The following is a 16,922-nucleotide window of genomic DNA, read 5'->3' on the forward strand; positions in this document are numbered from 1 at the left end:
AAACATTTTAAAACTGTTCTCTGGCACAGATAAGCTTTTCACTCATCCATATTTTCTCTTAACTGAAGCAAGGGAGGTACTGCTCAGTTCTGTCATGGAAGGCACTGATGAGAGCAGCAGGTTCACGTGCTGTTTTCAAAAGGAACCCAGCAGGACTGAATGCCATCGCACATGTTGGTCACTAGATCTGTTTTGTCCTCAGCTTCCTGCTAAATGAAACCTGGTTTGATTGTTCCACATAGTAAACTGTTGTTGATTGATGTAATGCTGAATGGTGCTGGTGGCTGATTCATCACTCTTGGCTTGACCACTGCACAACCTAATGAGTAAAAGGGAGGTACTACTGACTAGGAACAAAAGGCCAACAAGGAGAGAAACATGGAATGGAAGCAAAGGGAATCTTGTAGCCATTACATGGTTACAGAGCATTGAGAGAAGAGTCACTATTGTTTTCACCAAATTTAAGATGTGTTTTCTTTTCTGATGCTGATTTATTCAGTGAGACATGGATTTTGAAAACAGAATGCATAAGTGCTGCACAGGAGAAATAAGCTGAGAAGCAACATCTTAATATAGAGTGCAGGAGTCCATGGAACACTTCTGACAGTGGAGGAGCCTGGGCTCCTACACAGTCATTCCCAAAGAATGTTAAAAATATTTGTGGGAGAGAACAAGCTTGTGAAATCGATTTTCTGAGCTGCTGTCTGCTTATTTAAAAAAAAAATGATCTTATAGCTGTTCTACGTGTTTCCTTTTCATACCAGTGTTAAGCTTATCTTATAAACACATGTTCAGTATGTAATGTAAGTTAAAAATATCCATTATAAAACTCAATGCAAAGAGAATGTGGCTTGGATGCTTGCTGACATGCAGAGAGATATCCTGTCTTATTCTTTTTTGTACTGTGACACAGTTGTAGCATTATCAGATATCTAGGGCTTTGAAGAATCTATTGAAAGCATGTCAAAAACTTTTAGAATTTGTTTTTGGCAACATTAGATCACAAAAACTGAGGAATGGGTCCCACCAGCTTTCATTAAACAATGTATCTCATCATTGTTTTTCCTGTTCTGGAGTTGAAATTAAACTGACATTAATAGCACTCTGCACATTTAGTCTTTCAATCAGAAAAAAAATGATCTTAATTACCATCATGTCTATAGAAATATGCATTCAAAACCACAGCTTAGACACTGAATAGTCACTGCTGTGTGCTGCTTGTGCAGGCAAAGAGAAGAGCGTGCCTTGCCGGGATCCTGATGTCCATGGTGGAGTTGCTGAGTCAGGAATGCTGTCTCCTGATCAGCACCTCACCTCCCCAAGACTAACAAACTATGGCACAAGTGCTCCACTTGGCAGTTTTGCACATGGGAAAAGAGCATTCCCACAGCGAGTGGTAACTTGTGTAGCAGCCAGTTCTAGTGCCACCACAGCAGGATTGCTGGTGGAGTGTGGGAATGAAGGCTGTGTGACTGCGGGAACAGCTGAGCCTGAACGTGGAGTCCAGATTACAACCCAGCAAGAGTTTAAGGCTGGGACAAAGACTCAGAAGTGGGAAGACAGTAGCTTGTCATAAGAAAGAGGACAGAAAGAAAGAAAGAATGGGCAGAAAACCTTCTGCCCCTTTTCCCCTGGACTTAGTTTCAGGAAGTCATGGTCATTCTTACCCTGGCATGTTGGCATGTACCTGTCGCCATCCCCCCAGCCAAACTCTCAGTCTCCTTCTAGAGTATGACAATGCTCCATTGCTCTCAGGCATTCTTTTGGTGTCTCATGGTGCTAAGTTCAGTGCTCTATTGTAGAAGGTCTTGCCTTGCTGAAGGCCATCTGGGTGTCAGAATGCCAATGGAGAGTGGAACTCTTGCTTTTTAGCATCTTTTTTAGAAGACTGGGGAATTAGTACTTTCTTCATACTAATTAGTACAAGTACTGTAATCACTAGGAAAGGTAAAAGAACAGTGAGGTTGTGAAATGAAGCACTCAAAACCTGAAAAGTGTCATGATTAAGAGCTACATGGTGATTTGATTGAATCCTGTTACACATGTTCACTGAAGAACATGTAACAAGCAATGCATTTTACAAGTAAGTTTGAGTCCAACTTTATTTATGTTGGCAAACATTTGTGTCTTCATTTCCACAGTGCCACAGAAGCCTAAAAACGTCATCAACAGCAGCACTTGCTAGGTATTTCAGCTTTGTTTTACAGATGGGACAAGCTTCATAGCCAAGTGGCAAGCACATCTGGTAAGGCAGGTTTAGACATTTGGATATCTTGTTACCTTTTCCTTAATTCAAATGATTGTTTCTTCTGAGCCACGGTAGTACATAAAATATATAGGGTGGAGATGAAATCCTGTCTTTAGAGAAATTAATATAAATGAGACATTATAGTACAGATATATATCCTTAAGGTCTAAGTTATTCTGTTCACCAAACTAAATTGCTAACAAATTGGCAAACTAAAAAACATCAGCATTTATGAAAATTAAATCCATATGTTCTTCAAATGCCTGTATCATCAACTACTTCCAGATGTAAAAATCCATGGATTGTTTTAAAGAATCTCAGTCCTACAGTCAGTTTCCATCATGATACTCCAAATGAGCACCATTCATAAGCAATATACAAGAATATTTAGTCTGTTCAGGAAACAATACTTGTTGCTTTCCTTAGAGCCAGGTATCCTGTAACCACATCTGAAGGGAGCATCCGAATGTAGGCAAATTCTTCGATAGTACTAAATCTTAGCTTGCTCTGTGGATCTGTGTAATTTGCCTGAAAAAGAAACCATGGTAGAGATACAATTAAAATAAAATTTCTAAATATAATAGTAAAAGAAGTGTCTTAATTACAAGACTACAAAAGAGTGAGTTTCTCTTCCTGGTAACAGCACTGCTGTTCTACCATGTGGCCACAAGTCTGTCTTTTTTTCTTTCTCCTCATGTGAGAACTTATGAGAAGTTAACAGATCCCTATAAAGTCAGATTAGAAATGCATTAAACATAACAGAGGGCTGAAGTAACTTTTCTATAAAACACAGTGCAAAAGAAATTCCTCAACTCTCTAAACTCACCCTAGCAACTCTGTGCCTTCTGCAGTCTCTCTAAAGGCAGCTCTCCAAAGAGTCAGGCTGCTGCCAATAAATTACCCACAAAGAGGCTGAATTATGAGTGCTCTGATAGCTTTGGACTGTCTTTCTCTTGCTGCATACAACTTAGCTTTTAATTTACTTTAAAGTGGTTGTTAAAGCTAGGGAGTCTCAGCTTACGGTTCTGTGACTGAACTGATAAGAGATTCGAACCCAGCGTTGTGGTTTGCTCCAGATGCCTGCTTTCAGGATAGCAGCCTGGCCAGCTCACCCTGGGCTACACTTGTATCCTCTGCTATATTTGGACCCTGAGAGACTGGGAGCAGTGCCAGTTTCCTTCTATCCTCTCCCCTTCCTTGTTGCTACAGAAACCTGGAGCTCGGCTGAGCTCAGGGGTAGGCCAGGGGCTGCACTGGGAGCAGGCAGACATCAGAGCATTGCCTCCCCACACTCAGCCTCCAGGACAATCCCTGCTTCTTCGGCATTGGATTACCAAGTGCCTGACAAGGCTCCAAAAGTGTCCTCTGTCCCTTTCTTTAGCACAACATGGTGGCAGGCTGCAAGGCACTTGAGATCCCTCAAGACATTGCTACTAAAAATAGGAAAGGCCAGGAAGAGCCGGAGTAGTCCCCCATGCCACACATTTACAGTACAGAGCTCTCTACACTTTTATGTTGGAAAGCACCTGTTGACCATGGTAACAATCCAGCCAATCATTTCATCTGATATGACTTAGAAAATTTAGTGATATTTGTAGCTTGGTTTTCTTTACAAATAAACGCTGCCATGTTAATTAAATGTAGTAAGCTAACAGTTCAAGCCATCAATTAAGTTTCAAACAAATGGCAAAGTTAGAACATTAGGAGCAAATTTATCCCTGCAGATAACTCCATGGTTACAGCAGGTATAAATTTACTTTTATTTCACTCTCTACATCTGGCCTCGTGTAAGAAAAAGCTAAGCAATTAGACTGCTTTTCAAATGTGCATGATTCTGTAATAGAGTAAACAAGCAATATCTGCAATTTGTACTGTGCACTGATCTAGGTTAAAAATATTATGGCAGTTCTTCACTGTTCTGGCATTATGTAGTGGGCTATACTGTGTGCAGACACTAATGTATGGTAACCAGCCATTCATGCCATAGCTTCAGCCTGAAAAGAAACTTCACCAATACTCCAGCAATGATCATAGATTAGAATATTAAATTAATATGAATTTGCAAAGAAAAAACTCTGTCGTGTTTAAAAACTAAGTCAAAGGCCATGGACACATGCTCTTAAAATACAATAAACTAGGTATCTCAGTCTGTTTCTATAGTAACAGGGCTGATCCATTTTCAGAAAAGGAAGAGAAGCATAAACATTTGAAGGTTTGGGTTTTTTTTAAATCTGCTTTACAATAAATTACTCTGTTTTGCATGTTAAAATATCTAAATACTCATCTTGCAAGTTTGGAAATAAGAGGTTTATTTTGCAGTGTCACTACAGTAGATATTAGCTTTAGAATTCTAGGCTGCCTTACAAATATAAATTGGCTGCTCTGCTGAGACCATTGGTAAATTTAATTCCATTTGTGCTACACACAGAAAGAGAAGGGGATCAGTAGAATTTAATTGTGGCATCTAATATAAGAGCAAGTATGCTGATTGAGAATGTTTTAATACAGTTCTCTTTTTGTACCTAGTAGACAATTTAATTCTTCCCTAAATGGGTAATGCTAAGGAATTTTTCCCCCCATGGGGAATCCAGCATTCCCACAGAAAATACATTCTTACACAAATGCTTTTATGTTTTACACAGAAAATACAGGGACATTTTTCTAATACTGCATTTCTACAATATTCTATTGTCCCACATATCCTCCTACCGGGAAGTGATCTTGAAAGCATATTTAGTCTTTCTTATGAAACATTTCTAGCCTAACAATTTAAAGGACACACCGTCTCAGCTATTTTAATAGAAAAAATGACTTTTTAAATGTAGTAATTTTATCATAGTCTGGAGAAACCTTGCAGGCCAGGTAAAATAGGAAACTTGAATCACAGTGCAATTAGAGGATAGAAAATTAAGGAAAAAAAGTGTAAAGAGAAGAAAAGAAAACAAAAGCAGCACTGAATGCATTTGTATAGAGAGTATCTATACTAAGCTAGAATAGTTATAGTACATAAATCACTGAGGGAAAAGAGGTGTTGGTAAAGAAAAACTGAGGAACTGAGAGAATTTTCTAAGGTTTAACTGACCCTTAACTGGTAGGGATGTGGTCTCCTCTCCCATCTATACCTGCATCATCCGCTCACTACAGGTGCAAGAACTGATTAGTTTTGAAATACATGCACTGGAAAGCATTATCTGGCTCCTTGGAGATGGAGTAGGAGTCTGCCTGGCTAGAGGGAATTATCTTCCCTGGGTTTGTGAGCAGTCTCTTCCATTTGTTGTCTGCCAGTTCATCTGTGAGGGAGATGTTGCTTTTCCACTCCCTCTTGAACACAAAGGGTTACAAGCCTTTATCTGAGCAACTCACTCCCTTTCCAAACCACATTCAGAGGAACAGGCTGGACACATGCCACCTTTCAGGTGCCTTATTTAAATGTGATACTTAAAAATAAAATCTAAGAAAACATATGCTACCAAATCAAGATCAAATGCTAGGATGTGCAGGATTACAGTTGGTGCTATAGCTATTCTTGGATGCCTTACAGCAAATATTCACTATAAGGAAGCCCTTAGTAAAGTGCTCACCCTTTTTCTGTCCTAATAAGGACTTTTTGCCTAATTCAGTGCACATAATGCAAAGTGGTATGCTAACCTGCATCAGCATAACAAATGTCTAACTTTAAGGACATCTCCAGGAGGTGATATCAAGCCTGTGAAGGTGGGCTAGTGCCCTATGGGTGAGAAACAGATTAAACTGGGGGAAGTGACACAGAAATTCTGTGCAGGGCTCTTTGACATTATTTTTCAAGGTTTTCATTATTGTAGATACTTACTGTAAGCATTACTTAAGCTTTTTTTTACTCAAAAATACAACATTTCCATTCACTTCAGTTGTAAGAAATGCACAGGCTTCTGCAAAATAAATCACTGGTGTTTGGGGGTGAAAAGGTATGCTCTTACTAATACCTGTTCTAAGTAAAGATTATTCATGTAACATAGAAACAGTTTTGACAGGAGATACAAAATTTTTGTTGGGCAGAATTCAATGACTTTACTCCTGTTTTGTGCCAACAGAATCTTTGGGGAATTCAGGCACCAAATTGCAACTACCAAGACTTTCTGGAGCATATACAAAACGTACCTAAGTCAAATGTGGCTCCTTTTTTTTTTCCCTTTCTTTAACAAAAACACGTAAAAGAGCCCATCTGTGACACACAGGCTATACATCTGCCAAACTCCAACTTTCAGCTCTGAAGCATAGGGGTATTTGAAATTCTCAGCAGTCTGTGCCAAGTGTCTGTTTCAGGCTGATTTGTTTGAGGCAAAGTTTGCGAGCAATGATAACAAGGGGATTTTTTTAACCTGGTGGAAAAAGGCCAAACAATAAAATTTTGCCAAATCTCATTATTGAAACTTGCTGAGCCATCTTTTTAAAACTTCCTCTACAAGATAGAATGAAATAAATCCACATCAGGCAAGCAGCATGGAAAGTTTCAGTCAGTGTGGTAATACCTTGGCAAAGTTAACAGTCACAGAGACTGTGGACTACCAGCTTTCCCTGGAGCTATCTTAAGAATTAGAAATTATGGACACCAATGCAGATTCTACATGTGACAAAGACGTGTCAGAGGAGTTACTTGGCAAGACAAGGTATTTAGTCTGTCTTGACATCTATTAACAACCTAAGGATTTTGTGATGTAGTGACAAATGTTTGGGGTTTGGTCCTAAATCACCGGATAATTATTAGGCCCAAGTCTGAATAGAACCTCAGCATATCATCTTTTACAAAACAAGGCACCAGCGCTATTTCATTGTGGAAGGTGAGATGCCAATTTTGAGGGGAAAAAAAGTACTTACTGGAAGTCCTGAGATGTCTGAATATTTCTTAGCAGGTTTAAAGGAAGGAGGAGCATCAATATTAAAATCTAGAGAGAAACAAAAGCATAAACTCAGTGTCATATATATATATATATATATATATATATTCTATATCATAAACCTACTCTCTGAGGTCTCTATTAACTAGCAGCACTAAGGCAAAGAAATTTGAAGGAGAATCACCTCTGAAAACATTTATCCTGTTAGCATTGTAAAGCACAGCCTGATCCTGCTCACTTATTAATAGAGTTCAGCAAGCAGAACTGCCCTCCCCGAAAGGAAAATGCCATTTGAAATGTGTCCATTTCTTCCAAGTCTTAAAGAATTCCCTTGCAGTCAGTCACATGCAAAGAATAGCCATTATCAAATGCACACTGTATGTTAAGACCGTGAAACATTGCTCAAGACTGCAGCTCTGAAATACTATAATCCAGAAAAACAAAGTAATCTTTTAAATCAGTTAAATCTTTAAGCATGTACCACTTTAAGCCCAGTCAATGACCTAGAAAATTGTCTGAATGTTTAAACTGAGGGTTGGAAATTGCTGCTCTTTGCTGCCCTTTAGATAGTAATTATCATTCATAAACATTTTTAAGATACAGTTGGTATGCTTAAGTAGTTAAATCCTCAATTTTGGATGTTTACAAAAATATCTTGTACCTGACTAATTTCTTTCCTCTTTCCTGCTCTCCCTTGCAACTCATTCAGATGCTATGTTCAATTCACATTCCATCCATATCAAATTTCTAACTCATCATCTCATAATTCAAAAGACCCTAATGCCACAGAGAGCTGGCTTTAAATGCGAAACTGAATTTCTTTTCCCTCCTTCTTATAAAAATCCTGTAAAATTCTGCTTGCAAACAGAGCATGGTAGAAATAGCAACATCAGCAGACTGTCAGTTACAATGGCCAGGAACACACTAGTCTGCATTTTTCTGTAACAGTTGCGTCTAAAATACTTCAAAAAACAGCAAGCTATTTTTAGATAAAGCACCAAGTCTGACAAAAAGTATATGCATATGCTCAGTTTTGAAATGCCTCCCCTTGCTTAAATGCAATCTGAGGATTGCATTCTACCAGAAGCTAAGTTCAATAGTATCCTACTTTACAAGCAGACTTGAAGAATATCTAGATTAAGACCACTGCTGTAACTCTGCTCCTGTGGATGTAACCAGCTAGGACTGCTAATCAGCACTGCTAATAGTGTAGTTTCAGCTGTGCTGCACTAAAGAGAGGATGTAGGATTTAAATCTCCCAAGTATCTAGGATAAGGAGCTGGATAGGAAGCTTGGGCTGAGGTCTAAGCTACTGCAGGTATGTGGCTTAGCAGAAAGTATTTGAAAAGTGTTCAAATAGAGCTAATCAAGCAGCAGCCACCCACCAAAAGACCTCTGGACTGTACACAGAGGAGCAGGCACCTAACCAGTGAAAAGGCGATAAAAACCTCATTGGAATAAGGGTTTCTGATTTGGTTTGGATAAATACTTGTGAAACTCTCCCCTCAAATGTATTTGAACTTTGCCATGATACTCCAAATAATTTGCTTCCCCCTACTTTCCACTTAGAGCTGACAAGTGTGATTGGAGTAATCTTAAATGTACTACTGGTCCCTGTTCAAGCAGGATACTGCATGCACCAATGAAATAATTTAGGTTAGTTTTAAAGAAACTTATTTGTGTGGATTCTATTGTTTATAAATACATGCAAAGCGTCTAAGCAGCTTACAGCTAGGATCATTTAGTTGCCATGGCAATGCCCTTTCAGAAGCAAGAATTTGTTTTAGGTTCTTCCACGTTCTGTTCTTCTTGCCAGCTGCTGCTCCACCAATGCCGGAATGCTAGAATTAAAAATATGGTGTTTAGAGAAAAAAATAAATAAAGAATACTATTTCAGAGCATGACACTTCTATTTCATAGCCTTTCTGATATGTCTCATCTTGTCATGAACCATTTGTTATTCTCACTTATTTCATCAGCAGGCTACAATACTGTACACTTTAATCTTGGCTGCAAGCAAAAACAAAGCTTTTTGGACTGTGTCAAAGCTTCTATGTTTCCTATTAACTGAAGGAAATTAAAATCTGCTTTTTACATGGAAATAGAAAATCAACGTGGTTAGGCTTAGTCTGAGATTACAGGATTCTGTATGTACTTCCTATCGTATTAGAACTTATTACTATGAAGTTGTTTCTAAAATTGTGATTATACAGCTAAATTTTCCCCCTCCTTTTTATGGCATATTACAGGTGCAGCTCTTTTACAAATTATCCATGACTGCAGAAAACACAACTGATCTTGCAAAATGTAATGAATACTATGAGAAACTTTCTGGAAATTTTATTTTTCTTTCAAAAGCTAGGAGACAGAATAATAGAAAAAGAATAATAAATAGAATGTTGGCTGCCAAGACAATTTTGCATTTTGAAAGGAACACTAATGGAAGGCTTGCCACAGGTACTTTAATGGTAGTTGCAGTTATCAAATGTGATTGCTACAGAGTAATTTATTTATGTCCCTCCAGAGACAGACGCTGCACAACATACTGTACTACTTCTAAATGATCAAAGGACACAGATTTACAGCTTAACTTCAGAAAAGTAAAATGTCCTTACAATTGAGAAGTTGCTAATTCTGTTAATAATTACTACTTGCCCCATGAGTCTCATTGAAACTCAGTGAAGTTCTGTAAACACACTTCTGCTTTGAATGTTTATAAATTAACCAATTAAATTGATGAGGATGACAGGAGGAAGGATTCAATGAGAAAGCTTTTTTGTGTAGACATATGATATATTCAGGAAAGATGCTCATGAGCTGGTGTTATACTCGGTTTTGGTGATGGATATCTGATTTAAAACATAGAAGCAAATATTTGCTCTTAGGGTAACACCTTAGTCATCCAAAGATCATTGTACAATAGAGACTGCAACAGTGTGAGATGAAACTACATATACTTCCACACTACTAATTCAAATTCATCGCATGAATTTTCCCCCAAATCACAGCATAATGATTTTTTTTCAGTGTTCTCAAAACCAACCTCTGTTTTTATATGAACTTATGCCTCCTAAAAATGGGCCTGAGCATCACCTCACACACTTACAACAAAAAGGCAATGACTGCCAAGCACAAATGAACTAAGCAAAGTTCAGAGAAAGCTGGAGCTAGGACAGGTGGAGCTACTACTCTACAGCAGCAATTGCTCTACACAAGTGTCAGAAAGTCTTTTTTCCCTTCCCCATTGCCAAAAGACGTAAATTCCAATCAGAAAGTTTAGGAAAAGGTCAGTTCTTCCTCCTTCTCTTCTCTTAAGTCTATCCTCTGCAGTGAGCTAATGGTTCAAACTTGGGCATCCATATGAGAAATAGACACCATTTGATTTATTTTCTTCTTTTAAGGCAAATTAGGCTGGCAAGTTGCAAAAATCCATCCAAATTGTTACTACCAGGTCATACTAATGAAATGCTGATTAACACTCAATGCATTTCTTCTCAAATTAGTTACTGTATTGGGGGAGACAATTTCATGGTTTTTATTATAACTGCCTATTATTTCTGCAGCGGTTGCCAAAGACCCTGTGCATTCATTATTATTTCAAGCATGCAGACTTAAGTATTGCCTCTTTGGAAATGGTGACATCTCTCTAAGAACTGAAGGATCAGCTCCGGGCCTCATGGATATTTAAATCCTATGTGGAAACTACATGGGATGCCTCTGGGCACAAAAGGAGCTTTTGCAATAAGCCCCATTTCTCGAAGATGCTGATGCTTGCTGGAGGATTAGTGAGCAAAGTAGACGGTTGTGTGAATGCCCTTCTCATGACTGAAGTTGTCTGCAAAGCAGATGTAGAGCAACTCACATGTCAGAGATTAATTTCATACCCCCTGCCAAACCTGTGCTTAGTGAGCTGTACCTTGCCCGATTACTGGTTATGTGCTCTGGGATATTGTATCTTGTTCATACAGGATGAAATCCGGGATAAAATCCTTCTTTCTAAGTACTGTCTCAGGACCAGCAGTCTGAGAGGTTTGCTTGTCTAGAAAGCATTTGTACAGTGTGCCGATGAGTTTGCCTTGGCACAGCAAGATAAAAAGATATCAAAAACAAACCCAGCATTACTAACTTAAATCTTCTTCACCTTCTCTCCTAGTTTAACCCTCAGAGTGTTAGGAGCCTGCATTTCATCAGCTGTCAATGTTTACATGACTTTGACTGCTGGCAGGCCAGACTTCTAGGGAGCATAGAGCATTTTGCTTCTAAATCTAGCAATGATTGGAAGAAGACACCACAAATCTGTTAAGAGTTGCAGGGACCAAAAGAGGAACAAAATGCTATTTGCTAATGACTGGCTAATTTCTAGCTCAACTGCTGTGCAGCCTGCCTTGACTAGGAACTGGAACATGGGATTCCTACATTCGTAGTATTAATTGTTCCTTTCTACCTGTGGTAGTTTGTGAGATACCATATCATAAAACTTCCACACTTACCTGCACCTAACAGGTTTTCTCACTCTGTTCCAGCATTTAATATAACAGTTCTGCCTCTGGACCAGTGCCATTTTCATGCTATAATACAGTGTGCACTTTAGACTGTGGCGTTACATGGATTGAGGTGAATTTCTTAAAAATTGTTAACCTTTTATTTGGCTATTAAGCTTATTTTCTTAATATTTACACTAGGAACATGGTTAAATAGGATCCTAGTTAGTCTTTTATGGGAAAAGTTTGAAATTTCAAGTTGTTAAAATAATATACTTACGATGAAGTTTGGGTCTTTAAATGGTAATGGCTTGGCAGTAGTTTCCACTGATCCTGTGCTGGAGTCTGTGTTCAGAAATTTATTGTCACTCACAGCCTCTCCACCTGCACTCTGCAGAAAAAATACAGTCTTACTGCTTGTTACTCTGAGCAAGTTTAACTGGAGACTGAGCCATCTGCTGCATTACCTACCTGTTGCCTTTTTAGCTTTCCTATCTCTTTTGAATCTTTAAAGATGTTGTATGCCAAGAGTGGGGAAGCATGAAAAAGAGTATTTCTCAATCAATTTACAACTGACACACAAAAAGGAGGAGATGAATAGAGTGGCCAAAGCCCACTGAGTAAAAACTGAATAGGGTTTTTTGCAGTATTAATGGAAGCCACCTCATTTCACTTTATAAACTGCAAGACAGCATGTGCAACCCAAAACAGAAGAAATGTACACTGGATCTATTTTAGAATGCTCTGTATAAAGTATTAACAGGAATATATAAAATTTATAAAAAGCCTTTTCATCAACTTTCTAAAGAAAAATTTATTAATAATTTTATTTTTCATCCTTGGTGCCAGCTGTGCTTGAGTGAGGACTGAGAAAAAGTATTTTATTATATATTATTTTTATATGCAAGCTTCACAAAATCTACATGGGTGCTAGTTAGTGTTTTCTAGGTTTTCTTTATGGTTTATTTATTTAGCAGGAAAAGCAGCCAGAAAATGTGTGTGACTGGAAAGCTAAAAAAGCTGTGTGACAGTCTAAGCAATTTCTGATAATTCTGCACAGCTGAGTTGTTGGGTTTTTTTACTTTAATTTGTTAGTGACCTGTAAGTCTCCACATTACCAGAAGTAGTCCATGCTACATACATAAACATTTCTTTGAAATCTTCATCAACCCTGAAGTCAGTGCAAATTTTGCCACTGAGTTTGGTAGTCTAGTCAATAGGAATTCATACCTTGATTTTTTTTTTTTTTTTTTTTTACTTGGAGTAAAAGCTTGGCTAAAAGCTAAGTATTTCCTGAGCAGATGGTTAAAATGTTCTTTTATGTTATGTTTAGAGAGATAATACCTAGTGGAAAAAAGTGTTTTCCTGTAAAAACCTTTTGTGTTGATACAATACTCATTTAAGTATGAGAAAAGAACTGTTATTATTTGTGGCTTATTGGAGTATCTCTACAAACTGGACTATATAAGGCCATGATTCAGCATATCCTTCTCCATGTGACTACAAGGGAAGTGTTTTTACTCTTAATACATGCAAAAGTAATTACAGGATTAGGGACTAGGCAAAGTAGAACTCTTCTTAGGGGAAACACTTCAGTCATTCTACAGTGCCTGTTTTCAACACAGCAAAGAAAGGTCTTAAATATTGGAAGTATAAAGTAAAAAAGCAATGTTTCTAATGCCTTACTAAAATAAAAATATGAATAGAAATAATCTGTTTTCAAAACAACACAGTCCCCTGTAAGTTCATATTACAGGGGATAAGGCAATAATAACAGCAGAAGCAACACTGAAGCCTGTAGCTCAAACTTCATTCTTTCATTGAAGACAGAAAACATTAAAAGGCAGTGACTGTCAGAGAAACGGCACAAATGCAGATGGATGTTTAGAAACATGTACATTATGTGGCAGTGAGCAGAGAAAATATCTTCATCAATCCTGAGTAAAGTGGCTTTATACACTGAGTTCCTAGGTTTCAAAGTATATTCTTGTACATGCATGCTTCCAGCACTTCAGATTTCAGCAGCAAACATTAGTCAGCTTTGAGAAATACAAGGCTTTTGATCCAAGATTATTTTTCATGAATTCATTATCTCTGATACTGCTCATTATCAGTGTAAATTCTCTTAAGTGGAAGAATCAGCACTCAGATTTATGCTTCAAAGCATTCTTGCCTTTTCTTTGGTACCATCTGGTTGGTTTTAAATCCAGTTCTACAGATAATTACTATATCACTTTTGCCTGTTCAGTGATCTCCTAAGTATTCTGGTTTCTATGAAACAGGCTTTGAGTAGTATTTCAACAATATCTCAAAACAGTAACTAGTACTTTGAGACTCAGCAAACAAAAATAGTTAAACAGTAAAGGGCAAGAAACTTCCTCATACATATAGTTTGTAATTTCTGCAGCTGGATAAACCTACAAACTACCCTCACTGTCTCCGGTGTTTTTTTTCTGTGTGGATTCAGTGCTAATCTTGCTGGTGCAGTGGGAAGGAAAGTAAGGAATTGTTCCTGGCAGGACAATTCCTGAATGTAAATACTACATGTAATTTCTTTTCCATACTGACTCCTAAGGGATTTCAGGTATTAGAGCTGCTAAGTATTGGGCTAGTTCTCATTCCAGAGCAGATGTTGATTTTGTTGGTGCTGGTATCCTTTGCATGGTGGCACAGGCAGCAGGATCTAGAGCAGCAACTGCTGCTTTTTGGGTTTGTTGCCCATCAAGGCATCAGGTTCATGGGATCACCCAAGTCATCCTCCACTGCCAGTGAGACATAATGCCAGCAGTAGCCTCTGGATCTGTCACGGACAATTTGAGAGCAGAGGTTTCCTGTCCAAGGCAAAGGGTGCAGGGCTGTAAAGCGGTTTTCATACCACTGAGGCATGCAGCTGATACCACGATTTCAGAGCCCTGTGACAGACTGGGAAGCAAATAAGACTGAGTATTGGGATTCCAGTTAAACGCTGGGAACTGAGATAAAGACATACTGTAGAGGTATGCCAGTTCCCTCACTCAGCACTGCTTGTACAAAACCTCTGATTTTTAGCAATGGGACCATGGCAGAGAGACACTCAGCTAATGTGCTTTTCTTTCTGGAAAAACATTAAAGAGTTGAGCAGAAGCATTCCTTCCCGAATAATGTGCTGTTGCACAGAGGCGTGAACTCTGGCAGTCGAGAGCCTTGAAAAGCTCTTCCATTGCAGCCTGCAGAAATCTCAGCTGATATCCTCTGCAGCTTTACAGCCACAAACTGCAAGTGCCTCCAGAATCTACAAATCTCTCTGGCCTATGTTTTAAACGTCAGGATTTAAAGCATAGGGAGTGTCATATAATTTTTCAGGTTTGTTTTCTGGAAGTTTTTTAAAGGCAGGGGATATGGATCTACCTTTGTTCTGCAAAACACATGTTTCCTGAAAGTGAGTAATACAGTGATAAAACAAACCATTATTTACAGGCTGAAAAGAGATTCCTCAGTGAACAATTACTGCACAGTAAAGGTAATATTTAACTTTTAACATCAGTTGAACAAATCTTTCCCAAATGTGCTTGTTTTCTTGGTCGTTTAGATTGGAAGACAGTTCATTCTTCAGTGTCATGTGTTGGCACAAACAAACAGGAATTCAAATGCCCTTTGTAATCCTGTGAAGTGACGGTGGTGTCGTGAGCACAGTGAGGAAGTGTCTGTCACCAGGGAACATGCTCTGCTCAATGTGTGCTGTAACCCTCCGTCACGTGTGGGGCAGCTTCCCCTTCCTGCCCAATCCACAGCCCATCCCCACCACATTTTCCCTACTGAGCTGCTCTCTTACCTAGCTCCCTTACCCAGAGACTCCTGGGATAATCCCAAGTGCTTTGCTGTGGGGCTAAAAAGAAGGTGCAACCATGCTCAAAAGCTTCTCTAAAGTTTTTTTTTAAACTGATCTTGTAAACAATCTTTATGGGGAATTCAATATACACTTCAAGGAGAGAGCAGCTTTTAAAGTGCACTTTATAACTAAATTGTGTCTTTTAAATGGTAGTTTATGTAACTAGGGCTACAGGGAATTTGTGCTACATTAGTCACTAAGCAGTAGGTTTTTCTCCATAGTCTGTTGAAGATTATAGCAACAAAGATTTTGGAGTGGCTTTACGTTTACAGGGTACACCTGCATGGAAAAATGAAGATGTGACGTCAGTACGGCTGAACATGCTTATGCTAGTTTTACCTCAAATATGGACAAAAAGACTGCAGTAAACACTGCAGCTAAGCCAAGTAACTGTCAGTAATCATACTCTCCCAGCATCTCTTTCTGTGACTATTAATCCCCATTGAAGTCCATGTTGCCACTTCTTCTCATGTTACCCCTCTCTGTTCTCCTCCTCCTCCCAAGTATCCCCAAGGCATTGAGCAACCTTGACTGGAATGGCACGTATTAAAAGTCGTAGGCAGCAGGTCAAATACTTCTTACAGGAGTACTTCTGCAATTTTATTCCCTCTGTAAACTCATGTTTATGTGCTTCAGCTGAATTTTAACTACAACGACAGTATGGCAAGTTGGCAACCTCTATCCCTCCTGGGATAGATGAGAGAAATAGTGAGGGGATGAGCCTCTACTTGGGCAGTTCTTTTTACGAGACCATCTATTCCGAGCATCCCTGCTGGGTGTGATACTGCCCTCCCTGTTATGTCCTAGGACTGGGTGACAGTCGCACAATGGAGGAAGACAGCGGAGAACTTGGTAGCGAAAATTAGAGAAACTGAAAACCTGCAGCAAACACTGGGGAGTCCTAATAAGTTTGTTTCAGGAGCAGCCAGGTCTGGGGAAGAGACCAGACCTAAGCTTTGCTACCTTTACACTGGTTTCTTTTAAGTAAAGCCAAACCCCAGGAATGAGCCTAGTTTGGATCCTGCTGTATATACTGTCTGTACTGGGAGAAAACACACTGGAGGCTGCCTATTCACATACTACTTTCAGTACTAGGTTTTGGTAGACCTATTAATTTTTTGTATATATTTTGCTCCAAATTCCCTACCACAGATGTTTTCACTTGATTTCCAAAGATTGCACCATCTGTCTGGTTTTATTTAGAGAGGACAAGCAAAACTCATAGACCATGGAAGTTAATTTCTTTGTTTTGGCTACTTCTAGATGGAATCAGCATTGTGGGGTTTGGGATGTGTGTCTGCAATGGGACTAAATACCAGGTGAAATTAGCTTATTATGAAAGTGTTTGTTTCACTCATAATTTCTTTTATTTTATTTTTTAATTCTCCCAGTAAGGATTAAAACTGCACAACATCAGTATGTATCAGAACAGCTGATATACACTGATATAA

General features: G+C 38.7%; 1 protein-coding gene across 1 annotated transcript in view; it reads right to left on the reverse strand.

The window, feature by feature from the left end:
* Positions 1 to 2,084: 2,084 nt before the first annotated feature.
* The window catches only part of INO80C (INO80 complex subunit C), a 30,127-nt gene continuing 15,289 nt past the window's right edge, over positions 2,085 to 16,922 (reverse strand). The window contains exons 2-5 of the mRNA XM_066185355.1: positions 11,884 to 11,994; positions 8,852 to 8,963; positions 7,103 to 7,170; positions 2,085 to 2,776 (exon numbers count right to left, since the gene is read on the reverse strand). Of these exons, the coding sequence (XP_066041452.1) occupies positions 2,645 to 2,776; positions 7,103 to 7,170; positions 8,852 to 8,963; positions 11,884 to 11,994 (423 nt within the window). The 3' untranslated portion in view covers positions 2,085 to 2,644. The remainder of the gene's footprint in view (positions 2,777 to 7,102; positions 7,171 to 8,851; positions 8,964 to 11,883; positions 11,995 to 16,922) is intronic.

The sequence above is a fragment of the Chamaea fasciata genome, unplaced genomic scaffold (genome assembly GCF_029207755.1).
Source record: "Chamaea fasciata isolate MVZ Bird 193981 ecotype frontalis unplaced genomic scaffold, bChaFas1.0.hap1 SCAF_1, whole genome shotgun sequence".
NCBI lineage: Eukaryota > Metazoa > Chordata > Aves > Passeriformes > Sylviidae > Chamaea > Chamaea fasciata.